At 38.6% G+C, this 14,745-nt stretch overlaps 1 protein-coding gene and 1 pseudogene across 2 annotated transcripts in view; one reads left to right on the forward strand and one right to left on the reverse strand.

The window, feature by feature from the left end:
- The window catches only part of MED13L (mediator complex subunit 13L), a 294,830-nt gene that overhangs the window by 251,386 nt on the left and 28,699 nt on the right, over positions 1–14,745 (forward strand). Inside the window, exons 14-17 of one of the 2 annotated variants that reach the window (XM_060119709.1) lie at positions 2,471–2,570; positions 7,566–7,786; positions 8,082–8,287; positions 12,548–13,485. In XM_060119709.1, the coding sequence (XP_059975692.1) occupies positions 2,471–2,570; positions 7,566–7,786; positions 8,082–8,287; positions 12,548–13,485 (1,465 nt within the window). The remainder of the gene's footprint in view (positions 1–2,470; positions 2,571–7,565; positions 7,787–8,081; positions 8,288–12,547; positions 13,486–14,745) is intronic. The other variant, XM_060119710.1, reaches the window with a different exon arrangement.
- On the reverse strand, positions 8,923–9,021 carry LOC132503355 (U6 spliceosomal RNA; annotated as a pseudogene).

Below are 14,745 nucleotides of genomic sequence, written 5' to 3' on the forward strand. Positions count from 1 at the left end.
CTCAGATTTTAAAAATAATGCCCATATAACTTTTTATTCATCTAATAAGTCATAGGTTAGTCAACATTTTGAGAGCGATTACAAGTATGATACATACTTTTTAGGATTATAGCATCGTAAGTTGGGAAATAGAATTTATACACATAGACGTTAAATAATACAAGGCGTCATATGATGAAAGTGACAGATAGGAATTTATAATTCTCTGGAGAGTAACTGAGCTAAGTCAGGAAATTTGTGTCCTCCTCCTCCTAACCAACCCTGTACCTTTGTGCAAATAAAAGTGCCTGTTATCTCTGGGGGACCTAGAGATGAGTAAGATAGGCCCCTCTTCAAGGAGGTCAGTTTATTGGTTTATTTTTCTTTCATTTATATATTTACTTTCCCATCTATCCAGTTTACATGTATTCGTTAATCATTTAATGATCAGTTCCTTTGTGGCAGGTACTCTAGGTTTACAGATAAAATTAAATTACCACTCTTATACTTGAGATACTCACAGACTTCAGGAGAAATAGCATATAAATAAAGTTAAAAATATACTGAGTCCTGTGAGGGCAGTAATTGACCTGAATCTAAAGACGCTACATGTTCAAGTGCAACATGACAGGCAAGCAGTGTCTAAGTAAAACCTTGAAGGTTAAGTTAAGTAGGAATCAGATTTCTACAGCCCCTTCTCACTTTAAAATAAAATGTATCCGATTAACAGATATTGTACACCATTACTATTCTAAGTACTTAGAAGATGAGGAGATAATAATAACCTTAAAGAACGAAATTGACTTGAAATGTGGAAAGACTAGGTTAGGGGGAGGCAGGGGAGGAATGTTACTTTGAGCCTGGAAGGAGCCTTGGTTAAGCTACAAGAATGAACTAGCTGGGCTTTGGGGGACAGTGTGCATGTGGATCTGTTTTCTGAATGGAGGGTAAAGATTGGTGGGGCTGGGAAGGTTTGTGGCCACTCTTAAGGCTTTAGACTTCAAACTGTACTGGTAATGTGCTCTTCCGGAGGCTGCTGATTGTGGAACTGACCTGGTAGAAGTGAGTGTTGTCTTCCATCAGTCCGATACACAGAAAGCAGGAGTACTATTTGGTAACTTGTTGGATTGAGACATGAGGACCGAAAATCGGGCAGTGGCTGCATGAAGGGAAAGGACATGGCAATGTGAAAAACTTTAGCAGAAGAAATGACACGTTTCCTTATTCTGTGACCCAGGCATTGGAGATCCTTTTTGAACTTGACTGTCTCCATTAAGCCATGCATTATCTAGGATTGGTTTTAACGAGGGCTAGTTCAGATGCTTTGGTGTGGTGACGGTGGGAAGAAAGTTTGAAAAGTAAAGGAATCAAAACGAAGTAGAAAGGGAGATGTAAGAAAAGAAAATAAACAAACCTTCGAGTAGCCTGGTTGCTGTTCACAGCCACCATCCCTAGTGATCGCTGTGCTCTGAGCCATTGTCCTTACTCTCTGTATAAATTATGAATTACTATTGGGCTAAATGAATAAATGTTTATTCTGTTGTTTGAATATATTGTTAGTAATGTTAATATGCAAAGGAGATTGGACATTGTTTATCTAATTTTCATTTCTCTGAAATGATTGTTTCTACTTTGAGTTCTAGCCTGACATTTAATCAAGGGAACAGTTTACCTTAGAATCATTTTACTAATTCATCTTATTAGTAACTGGAATTGGGAGACTGTTGTCCAAGTTTTCATCTCATAGGTTTTAAAGTTAGTTTTATATGTTTCAACTCTATGATATTGAATAAGTGTACATAAGTAAAAGGCCGTCTATTTGTGAGAATCTTTCTGCTTTATTTTATCTTGCCATCAATTCCTTTGAGTTCTTAAAGATAATCTTGCCTACTAAGGGACTTCATTTGTTTTGAATAACAAATCAGAGAAAAACCTTCTCTGTGCATTTCAATAATTTTGTGAGATAAGGTTATTTTTCATGAAGATGAACAGTAACTGTAGAAATAGGAATAGGAGATATGTATTTTTTTGTGGTGAAAAATAAAAGAATAATAGTTTGGGTGGGCTTGAGGTCCTTCCTTTTAGCTGCCTGCTTCCAAACAGAAGGAAAACCAGACTGATAACCAATCACTACTCGGAGGTACCACCCTAATGTGATTATTTTGTCCCTGAAACTGCGTCTCTAATGACCTGGGAGGGAAGATTTGCTGAAGGTCTGCAAGCTCTGCTTTGATGGCACAGTCTGCTCTCACCAGATCCGTGACAAGAAGACTCAGTCAGTTTCTCATACTTGATAAGCTTGTAACCATCTCTTCTGTGTCACTGTCTGCTGCTGGTATTTCTAGAAGTTCACCTGATGAATGCTATGTGAGGAAGCATCTTTCCTTTATTTTAAAATATCAATAGGCATACACTCTAAGGAATAGTGGACTGTCACCCTACTTACATACAAATGCGTTACTCGGCTTTAACAATAATAATCTCTTCTTAGGCTGTGTCACCTGCATTACGCTCATCAAAAATGCCTACAGTTGGGACAGAAGACCGACCTCTTGGGAAGGATGGAAGAGCTGCTGTTCCTTACCCACCAAGTAAGAAAAGGAAACTGAGCTTCAGCTCACTGCTTATAATTTACATATTATGTTTTCATACTCAGTGGTGCCTTGTCTGAGATTCCCCTCCTTTCCCCCATTTTAACAAAATACTGGCAGTGAATTAAAACTTGTATAAATTGGTGTTCCTAAGGTGGCAGGCAGCTAAGAGACCCATTTAAGTTTGAATTCCTTTTCCTTTTGTTTTCAAATTAACTTCTGTGGTTTAAAATGTGAAAAAACATGTTTTAGGTTTATTTTTGCCATAGCCCTTTCCTAGTAGGATAAATGCTGCATAGTGGTTTTCATAGCGATATTCCACTGCAAGAGCTTGTGCAAAATGTTTCAGTTTTCATAAATTTAATTCACACAAGGATAATGAATGTTTGTTTTCTGTGGTCCTTTTTCCAACAGATACTGAAGTTTTTGTATTTCCTTAAGAGATCAACTAGTTTTATTACGTATGTGGGCAAAAAGAGAAACTTCCTTTTCTCTACTTACTCTTTACCCTAAGAAACATTCCACAAGAGAAAAGAAAGTCAGGATAGCTTATATGGATACTCTGAAGCTGAAACACAATTCCATTGCAAATCATTCTTTAATATCTTCTCATTAATTCAGCTGGTAATGAGAACAAATTGAGGGGAAAAACCACCATGTCATAGGGATGAGTCAAAAAGTTTTATGAACCTGTAAATGTAGTGCTGATTTACTCAAATGTAGAAGTGTGAAGTATACAGAGATTGGATTTTGACAGCTTTAGTGGATCCATAGCTTTTTAAAATATGCAAAGCTTTCTCAAGCATGACATGTATGAAAATGAATGATGATAGCCAGCCAGTTGCTGTAGTTTTTTTTAATTAAACATTTTTCTTTTTTTATTACTCTGCACTGCAGAATTTTACAAACATGAAACTCACAGATTAAAAGAAACACGATTAAAGTAGATTCATCTGGAATAGGGCAGATGAATGAATTTTTCCCTTGTATTTATTAACCAGTTACTCCTGCTTTTTTCTGACATTAAGTGATATGTAGCGATGTTAAATGTTAAAATGTCTGATAATTTGTCCAAGATTATTCATTCACAGACCATCCTGCTAGTAAGTGTCATTACCCAGTAAAGTATATGGTGTACTCTCTCTTCTTTCTCTCTCTTTTATTCCAAAAGGAATTGTTTCAAAAAGAAGCTACTCAGAACTTTATGATAAAGTACAGGTTATAAAAATTAATGAATTTGAAATATAGCAGAAATATTGGCATGAGGAAAATACAGATAAACCAAGGTCAAGAGGATCTTATTAATGTGTCAAAGTATGTGTGTATAAGTGTGTGTGTGGGGGGACATATACATAGTATTTCCTCCCAAGACATGGCAATGAAAATGGCATGGCAAGAAACTATCATCTCTGCAGTAGCTTACTGTACATGAAAGTGGAGAGACATATAATATGTAATGTCTAGAATAACACCATCCAACAGAAGTGCAAGGTAAGCCACAAAGGAGGGCCACATAAGTAATTTTAAATTTTCTAATAGTTAAATTAAAAAAGTAAAAAGAATCATGTAAAATTAAATTTAATAATATATTTTAACTCAGTGTATCCAAAACATTGTCATTTTTATATGTAGTCAGCATAAAAATATTTAGATGTTTTACATTCCATTTTTGTGCTAACTGTTTGGAATCTGGGGTATATTTTATACATGCAGCTCATCTCAGGTTGGATGGGGCCCATTTTGAATGCTCCGTAGCCATGTGGCTAGTGGATACTGTGTTGGACAGCATAGGTCCGTAATTATTCATTTGTGTATATACTAATGAAAGAAAGCGACACACAGTATCAGTGAGGTTTAGTTTAGTATCAAGTCTATGTCAAGATAGTATTGTGTTATATTAATTAAAACAGAAGTGTTTTTCTTTTATTGTTAACCAGTCGCTTATGAATTTTTGTGTTTGAAAGAATGTCAATTTTGAAGTATGGGTCTTTGAGGAGGCAAAATGAAAGAGTTGGGCATTTTATTCTACAAGAACACTTACTGGGCTTCCCTGGTGGCGCAGTGGTTGAGAGTCCACCTGCCGATGAGGGGACACGGGTTCGTGCCCCGGTCCGGGAAGATCCCACATGCCGCGGAGCGGCTGGGCCCGTGAGCCATGGCCGCTGAGCCTGCGCGTCCGGAGCCTGTGCTCCGCAACGGGAGAGGCCACAGCAGTGAGAGGCCCGCGTACGGCAAAAAAACACTTACTATTTGTGAGGGACTCTGCTAGGTGCTCTGGGCTGGGTAGAATACTGAGAAATTAGTGATGATGCTTTTGTTGGAGGGCTTCAGTCTTGTGCATAAATACTTGATGTTCACGATAGGAGATGGTTGGTGTCCTTAATGGTGAGCTCCTGCTGAAGTGCAGTGGATCTTGAGGATAGGTGGGTATAAGTAAGTGGAGCATTGTGGGAAAGACATGTCAACTCCAGTCCATCCTGGTAGCTGTTCCCCACACTTACTTTAGTCATTTTATGGGAAGAAAATTGAACAGGCAAGCCATGTATTTCTACTTTGGAGGACCAGAATGTTTCTCTGGGTTTCTGTTTTCTTTCTGCCTTACCGAGTTTGAGTCCAGTTCCCTGTTTTTCATCTCAAAACTTATTTAGGGTGATTTCTTTTCAGAAATTCATTCCCTGTGACTGAACAGCATTTCCATCTTTTTCTCATCAAACCAAAATTGGGAGGAAGGGCTAATTATTGCCGACTCTCATCACTTTATGAGTGTTTAGACGTACCTGGCAAAGTGTTCACTTCAGTGTATACTTTATCTCATTTAATGTGCAAAAAAAAATGAGGGAAATATTATTCTCATTTTGTAGATGAGGAAATTGAAGCTAGAGAGGTTAAGAGTCTTCCTGAAGAATATCTGATAATAAGAATGGTGAAGACCACTTTTTAACATGAATCTCTGGCAGGTGGAATCTCATTTCATCCATGCTTTTTGTGTATGTTCTCTTTTACCTTTGACAAAAATTATCAAGGTGGCTGAGGCTTTGAAAACTGAGATACATAACTGTGTTAGGTAACATCAAAGAAGTTGAGTAGCCCTGAGTGGAAAATGCCTTTATTACATTTCTTAGGGAAGATTTAAAAACAAATTTAATAAAATAATTTGAGGATAAAATTTTGTACCACAGCCCAAATACTTAATAAATTAAGGAAAGGCTATGTTTAAGTTCACTGTCATTTTAACTCAAAGTGAATTTATAGTTTCATATTTTCCAAATACTTTGTTAATTAAGATTTGTCATGTAATATGAGTTTGAAGATTTTATGAAGCAGACTTGTGGTTTAAAATACTCCACTTACAAATTAATTTTATGTTAAAATTGACCAGTAGCTGCTCTTTGGCTTGGGAAAAGGTATAGGGGCTAAAAGTTAAAGATGATGAATGTATTTCAACTTTATATTTTGAATGTACTTCAACTTTATATTAAAGTCTTTAGCCTTGTTTTAAAAAAAAATGTGTTGATCTGGTTGGTGCTACATCTGAAGAGCTGTTTTTCAGCCACAGAACTTATCAATTATATAGTCTGTCCAATGGTTCTATGATAGTTTCTGGCTTGGCTTGTATCCCTAATTCTGTGAATTGTTATATGTTCTTAAGGGTAAAATACTGTCACAGAAAGGTGACTTGAAGATCACCTTGGGGGTTGTAGGTTTTCTTCTTCTTTTCTGTCTTTTAAAAATTTTTTTCCTTAGCAGCAGCAGGTACCATTTTGTCTAATGAAATCTCATACAGAATTATACTGTAGAAAATAAATAGAAGTGCAGCTTCTCTTAATGGAAGTGAAAATTTAGATCTGAAACCCTGCCTGTTGGCCTTGTTCTCCCCCTGTTGGCCCCTGAGGCCAAGAGAGGGAAATTATTCAGGATTATATAATTGTTTAACTAGGAAACATGGTAAAAATCGTCTAATGCAGAGGTTCTCACCTTTTTTCTGCTCCATATCATGGAGGCTTTCCCTCCCCCCCATAAACAAAGGAAAGAAAGCAAGCCGAATGAGAATCACACATCTAGTCAAGCCTTCCCTTTTAGATGGTGGAACTGAGGCCATGAGGGAGGAAGTGACCAGACCACAGCAGCGCTGTGCTGGGAGCACGTGGGTTGGGGAACCCAGCCCACTGCTGCTTCTCTATACAGCCCTACCTTAGACTCTAGCTCAGGTCAGAGCATGGTACAGCTATTCTTAATAAATTTCTGATTCAGAGCTGTAAGTCATATTAAGATCTGTTCAGTGGTTACTGTTTACCTGTTTAAATATTGAAGTTGCTAGAAGGAGCAATGTGATTGGAAATTGGGACACCAGATATGATTCCAAATCACTGATTTGAACTTGTGGCTCCAAATGTGTAAGTAAATTTGCTGTACAGGACACCCCCTAGTGGCCAAATTTCACAACCGCAACTTGCATTTCATTGCATACACTCCTACTTAAGAATCAGTCCCTTAATGAGACACTATTAGTGATGATGGTTAACCTCATGTATATAACAATGATTTTTTTTAAAGGTTGAGAATCACTGATCTAAGTATTTCTTAAAAGGTACTTTTTTTCCCAGCTGATTTTCAATAAATTGTCTTTTGGTTCTAGATAGGATTATTGACCCTGACTATGAAGTTTCATCTCCTTAGATTTTTCAGGGAATCAATTGTTGGAAGAAAAAATGTATGTTATGTAGACTTTGTTCACATAATTAATGTGAAGCCAAATCATAAAGCATCGAGAGGATAGTGATAAAGTTGCAGCAAAGGATACTTTTCTGCTGATGGCCGCCTTCTTGGATACTTCCATTATTAAGAGTCTATTATGTAACTGATATGACCATTCAATCAGCATTATTTCTGATGCCAACTAGAGGGCCTGCCTATGAACTAGGTTGTTTTCTTTTTTTTTAGCAGTCAGGCCTGTTACAAATTTTTTTTTCTTATTTTTTATCTTTATTTTTTTAGCAGTTGCAGACCTGCAAAGGATGTTCCCCACCCCTCCTTCTTTGGAACAGCACCCTGCATTTTCTCCTGTGATGAATTATAAAGATGGAATCAGTTCAGAGACAGTGACAGCATTAGGCATGATGGAGAGCCCTATGGTCAGTATGGTTTCTACACAGCTCACTGAATTCAAAATGGAAGTGGAAGACGGGTTAGGAAGTCCCAAGCCAGAGGAAATAAAGGTAATTGCCAATATATTAGTTATACAAAGACAGGGTGGTTTGAAAGCAAATTTTTATACAACTTCTTTAAAATAGTGTTGTCTGTATGCCATGTATACATAAGTTCCTAAGAGTTCTCTGAATTAGGTCATGAGGTAATTATAGTGTCTTTTGATTAAGTTAAAATTTTGGCTTTAGTATTTTTCTGTTGATCAGATAAAAGAGAAGTATTAAATTATAGTGATTTTTGTTGCTATTATGGTGTGTCCTAAAGTTGTTTACCAGCATTATCACCAGCCCCACTTTGTTGTCACAGGACTTTTCATATGTTCACAAAGTTCCAACTTTTCAACCTTTTGTGGGATCCTCCATGTTTGCTCCACTGAAGATGTTGCCGAGCCAATGCCTGCTACCTCTGAAGATTCCTGATGCCTGTCTGTTTCGGCCTTCGTGGGCAATCCCTCCTAAAATTGAACAACTGCCCATGCCACCTGCAGCCACTTTCATTAGAGATGGCTACAAGTAGGTGCTGGGATTGTGTCGAGTTATCTGCTGTATCTAATATGATTTTTTTTAACATCTTTACTGGAGTATAATTGCTTTACAATGGTGTGTTAGTTTCTGCTTTATAACAGAGTGAATCAGCTATACATATACATATATCCTCATATCTCATATCTCCACCCTCTTGCATCTCCCTCCCACCCTCCCTATCCCACCCCTCTAGGTGGTCACAAAGCACCAAGCTGATCTCCCTGTGCTATGTGGCTGCTTCCCACTAGCTATCTATTTTACATTTGGTAGTGTATATATGTCCATGCCTCTCTGTCACTTCATCCCGGCTTACCCTTCCCCCTCCCCGTGTCCTCAAGTCCATTCTCTATGTCTGTGTCTTTATTCCTGTCCTGCCCCTAGGTTCTTCAGAACCTTTTTCTTTTAGATTCCATATATATGTGTTAGCATACAGCATTTATTTTTCTCTTTCTGACTTAGTTCACTCTGTATGACAGACTCCAGGTCCATCCACCTCACTGCAAATAACTCAATTTCATTTCTTTTTATGCCTGAGTAATATTCCATTGTATATATGTGCCACATCTTCTTTTTTGTTTGTTTTTTTGTTTTGTTTTAATAGTTCTATAGTGATCTTCTTTTTTTAAAGTGTTTGTTTATTTTTAACATCTTATCCTTGTGCAGGGGCCATGCTAATCTCTGTATCGTTCCAGTTTTAGTATATGTGCTGCCGAAGCGAGCACTGTGCCACATCTTCTTTATCCATTCAGCTGTCGATGGACACTTAGGTTGCTTCCTGATTTTTATCTTAACTAAATATTTACTTTAAATGATGACAGCATTTCATTTGAAACTGTCCTTTATTGGCCATTCATGTTTTTGTGCATATTATTTTCTGTTGAAAATATACGTTGAAAATTTTCTATACTAAATTTCATATACATGGAAAAATTAAGGTTATTTGTATAGAGAACCATGATGTTCATGGTCATTCAGTGTAAAATCAGTGTCTATCACAGAATCAAGCATTAGTTGGAGTGGGTAATATTTTTAGGGTGATGGTGGTAAGTACTTTGCTTTATATAATTTGATGATTTCAAATGTGTTTACTTAAGGCACTTTAAAATGAAATATTCACATGATAATTTCTCTGTTATTGACCCCATGTCATGTAAGAAAGCAGCAACAGAATGGTGCTATGATACGGGGGAAGGAAAAGGAAGTGTTTATTGTAGCTTGGACATGTTTCATACTGTTGCCAAAAAAGTTCTTACTGCAGCAGTGTAGAATCAGTTTCCCCTTTGAGTGATAATTTCTTAATAAAATAATTTAAATTCCATAAAATAAAAGGCCACAAACTTAAATTTCTATCAGGACCAGGTAAGCAATATGTGGATGAAATGGACTGGGCAAAGCAAAAGACTTGGCACTACTGATGCTCGGCGTCATTGTGAGAGGCAGTGGGAGCGAGCAGGGTCAGTGATGAACTGTTGAGAGTACACCCCTTTTAAAGGGACTTTTGCTATTCAAATACAGGGAATTGGAGACCTGGAATTAAATGTATCAATGTATTTCCTTTTTAAAAATGTTGACAGTTGCAAATTCACTGGTGGTCCAGTGGTTAGGACTCCGTGCTTTCACTGCCTAGGGCACAGGTTCAATCCCTGGTCAGGAAACTAAGATCCTGCAAGCCATGCGGCAAGGCACACCGTGCCCCCGCCCGCCCCCGGCAAAAAAAAAACAAAAAACAGTTGACAGTTAATCCAGAGTTACATTCTAGGAGCTAAGAAAAATTTATGATCCAGGTCCAGTCTGTGGGCTACTTCTTTGTGACCTCATATAAAAATCATCTTGATGAAATCAAGTTTAATTTTATAAACAGGCTTTATGCTTGTGTATATAAAGTCTGTATGGGAATGAAAAAGTGTGGCAGAGAAGTGGTTTAAAAGAACATTAGACTTGGGGAAGTACAGCTATAGAGTCATAGGGCTCAGATTCCTGCCTTTTTTGTTTAGTCTCTGCATGGCCTTAAATGACCATTTTACTGGGTCTTCCCTTCTTTAAAACGGGGTTATCTTGCCCTACTTCCCACATAAGATTTTTTTCTGAGAACTCTGAGTACTTCCACAACCACCAGCAGTGTGAAAGCATGTGTTCAAAACCACCCTGGATGGGAGGGCCTGGCTAGTTCTCTGCTGCTGTTCTCCAGTTGTGCCCTAGCTTATTTAATCTGAGACTGGTCCCGCACAGCTAGAGCGGCTAGCACACCAGGAGTTAGCAGGCCATTCGCAAGTAGTGCAGCAGCTTCCGAACCCATTCCACAGCTTAATCTCTTACACACACAAGCTTCTCAAACAGTGACATGCAACCCTTTGCTGTATGATGGTTTCAATAACCAATAATTTAGATCATTGTTTAGATCTATCGAATCTATCCTTTGCCACCCCACAGATTCTTGGTATTCTACACGGGTGCTGTTAACAGAACTGTCTCTGATGGAATGAGTGTTTGTATCTGCACCTTCCAGTGCGGCATCCACTACCCTGATGTTGTAGCTGTGCACCATTTGAAATGTTTCTAGTTGAGATCAAGACTGAATGTTTATTTTTATTTAAGTTGATTTAAATTCATCACATGGGGGTAGTGACTACCTTACTTACTGGACAGACAGGACATTCTAGGCTATGGGAAATCCTCCTGCTGTGGTCTCCATTGCCCTGGACCCCCGCTTTATCACAGAGCACAGCAGCACTCACTTGATGCCGGTCATACTTGCTATGAGCTAACTTTTCTTCCTTTCTCACTGTTGCGTATGCAGCATCTAGCATGGGGTGGGTACTCAATTCATTTTTATTGAGTGGGAAAAGTCAGGTTACTGTACAAGATAAACCATTTTTACTGCCTCGGGAGGAATTTAATTATTTAGGTTTTCAGTTAATCGTCATAGTTCCCTTTGTGATCTGAACTGCATAATAATTTGGGGGTTTTGTTGAACAGAAAAATTTGAAAGGAGTCCAATTAGAGTAAAGATCATTATTACACACTTATTATTTTGGTCTCTGAGATAGCAATGATTGCTGATCAAGGTTTCTGGGTCATTTGTTATCTTTACTCAAAGATACCACTGTGCCTCAGATTTAACATTTCGTTGCAGTGACTGATTTGGATTTTCAGGTTGATAAGTTAGGCATAGCTGATTAAAAACCATAAGAAAATGATTTGAAGAGCCATTACTTTATGACATTCTTCTTTCAAATTATAAGTGAATGAATACGTACTTTATTGGAGGAACATTAGTTTAAGCACAGTATTAACAGATTTCAGAAGAATTTTAAGTGTTTAAAAAATCTATTTCTTTTGATACCTTCTAACTGGAAAGAATAATCCTGTGCTGTTTTACATGTACATCTAAGAATATATATCAAGAAAATTTTATTACAATAATAAAATAGCAGAACATTGCAGACACTGTTTTGTTTTCCATGTGGCTATTCCAAAAAGAAGTCGCTGCTTATGAGAAAATAGGTAGCACAGTGTGATCAGTCTCTGGGAGCTAAAAATAATTGTGCTATATAATGCATGACATATTGAAAAATAAAAAAATGAACGAATTGCCTACCACCCTACAGAAATCTGTTAGAAGTTTGGAAACTGTGATGCCATATATATACTTCTGGGCAGCTACCTAACTAATACTAAGTCCTTTTAGCAGCATGTGTAGTATTTGTATTAATTGTAATATAGTACTGGCCAGTGGGTTTCCTAAAATAGAATTCCCTCATGGTCACTCATTACTATAAAAATGCTAGCCTAGATAGGACTACATTTTGGAAATTAGAAAAATGTTAAATTTTCATGTGCATTTGATTATAACTACTTTAGAATCATATGTAGATTATAGCCTCAGAGAACAAGTACACTGGCAGAATTTCAATTTCAAAAAATGACAAAAATGTAATTGCAAATTAGATGGAAATTTCATCCTATGGTCTTCTAGCTACTTTGGCATCTGAGCTCAAGTGTTAAAGTTCTATTTAGTGGTCATAGGTTTTCAAAACTACATTGCCCAAATCCAGCATCATGTTTTCTTGTAAAAATAGTTACAGTTCCCTCAAAAGATTAAGATGAGGCTTAATAGAAAACTGAATGAACCAAGCGATAGCGTACATAAATCAGAAATGCACAGGCCAGGTTGGGGGTGGTTATGCGTGTATCCCAGCACCTGTGACCTGCCTCCCGCTCTCACTTGGTGCTATCTCTTTGTTGCAGTAATGTGCCTAGTGTCGGGAGCCTAGCAGATCCAGATTATCTGAACACACCACAGATGAACACCCCGGTGACGCTGAACAGCGCTGCCCCAGCCAGCAACAGTGGAGCAGGAGTTTTGCCATCTCCAGCAACCCCTCGCTTCTCTGTCCCCACACCACGAACCCCCAGGACCCCAAGAACTCCCAGAGGAGGGGGCACTGCCAGTGGTCAAGGGTCTGTTAAATATGACAGCACCGATCAGGGGTCACCAGCCTCTACCCCCTCTACCACACGGCCTCTTAATTCTGTGGAGCCCGCCACCATGCAGCCAATTCCTGAAGCTCACAGTCTCTATGTGACTCTGATTCTTTCTGATTCCGTGATGAATATCTTCAAAGACAGAAACTTTGACAGCTGTTGCATCTGTGCCTGCAACATGAACATCAAAGGGGCGGATGTTGGGCTTTACATCCCCGATTCTTCCAATGAGGACCAGTACCGCTGTACCTGTGGGTTTAGTGCGATCATGAATCGCAAACTTGGTTACAATTCGGGACTCTTCCTGGAAGATGAGTTGGATATTTTTGGGAAGAATTCTGATATTGGTCAGGCTGCCGAAAGGCGCTTAATGATGTGTCAGACCACCTTCCTTCCGCAGATGGAAGGAGCCAGAAAATCCCAGGAGCCACCGATAAGCCTTCTCCTCCTCCTGCAGAATCAACATACGCAACCTTTTGCTTCACTGAGTTTCCTGGACTACATTTCCTGTAACAATCGCCAAACTCTTCCCTGTGTGAGCTGGAGTTACGACCGGGTGCAAGCAGATAATAATGATTACTGGACGGAATGCTTTAATGCCTTGGAGCAGGGTCGGCAGTATGTGGATAATCCCACAGGTGGCAAAGTGGATGAAGCTCTGGTGAGAAGTGCCACTGTGCACTCTTGGCCTCATAGCAATGGTAGGTTTCCCAGAATACAAATTTGCTTTGAAAACGGTCTTGGTGTGATGATAACTTGCAAACTTTCTTTACTTTGTTATATATGACGAAATTTTAAATTTCATTTATTAAAAAATAGACATAACTAAAGTGAGAGCTATCTTGATTATCACCCTAAAGTTAAGAACGGGGAGATGTTTTATATTGAAACACATTTGGAGAAGAGTAATTATTTTGTGGAATAAAAATTTGTCTAGATTATACAAACTGATAATTTGCATACCCTTTCATGTTTAAGTCTACGCTTTCTTCTGGGTCAAGTTTCCATGATACTTCTTCCAGGAAGCCTTCTATCCAATTACCAGAGTATTTTCTCTTTCCTCTGGTTTCCCAGTATTTTGTGTCTCTGGTAACAGTGATCACATTTTACTTTGCATTGTGATTCCTGGGGCACGTCACTGTCTTAAAAACTCCAGTTAATAAACATCTTTGGAGTTGGGCTCTAAGAGTGCTGAGCGCCTTGCTGTTCCCTTTCCTTATTGATTCACTGTCTGTGCTGTGATGTGTCCTGCGGGGATAAAATGGTGAATGAAAGAGACAAGGTACCTGCCCTCAGGGACTTTCTAATCTATTTTGGAAAATGGATAAGCCTTCTCCTCCCTCCTCCAGTTAAATAATATGCTTATTTATTTAATTATTCGAATCAAATAAATAAGCATATTATTGCAAACCATTATAAGTGATGAAAGCACGGGATGTCAGGGGACACTTCCTTGAAGCAGCAGTAACATTTGAGATCCCAACGATGAGTACAGGTTAACTGGGTGATGAGGGAGGGGGCGGGGAGTCGTGTCCCAGGCAGAGGAGGGGCGAGTGCAGTGGCCCAGAGTTATGTAGAGCATGGGGCCTTCAGAGAACTCAGAGAAGCCTAGAGACCAGCAGTGCTAGCTTGTCAAGAGCCTTTTGAGACATGCTGGGCACCGGGTCTTCATCCGAAGAGTCTTAAGTCAATGATGGGTTTTACGAAGAGACACTGACATCAGATTTGTGTAGTTAGGAAAAAATGTACTCTATAAGGTGGGCTGTGGATTAGAAAATGGCGAGAATGGATTTGAGGAGACTGAGAAGTTCCTGCAGTAGATGAAATAAGAAACAGTAGCTTGGCTTAGTGTCCTAGCAAAGGAGATGGAAAAGAAGTGGAAACATTTAAGAGATGCTTGGGAAGTATTATTGCAGGACTTGGAAATGGGTTGGATTTGGGGATCAGGGAGAGTGAGATAT

This window comes from Mesoplodon densirostris, chromosome 15, assembly GCF_025265405.1.
Source record: "Mesoplodon densirostris isolate mMesDen1 chromosome 15, mMesDen1 primary haplotype, whole genome shotgun sequence".
Classification (NCBI taxonomy): Eukaryota; Metazoa; Chordata; class Mammalia; order Artiodactyla; family Ziphiidae; genus Mesoplodon; species Mesoplodon densirostris.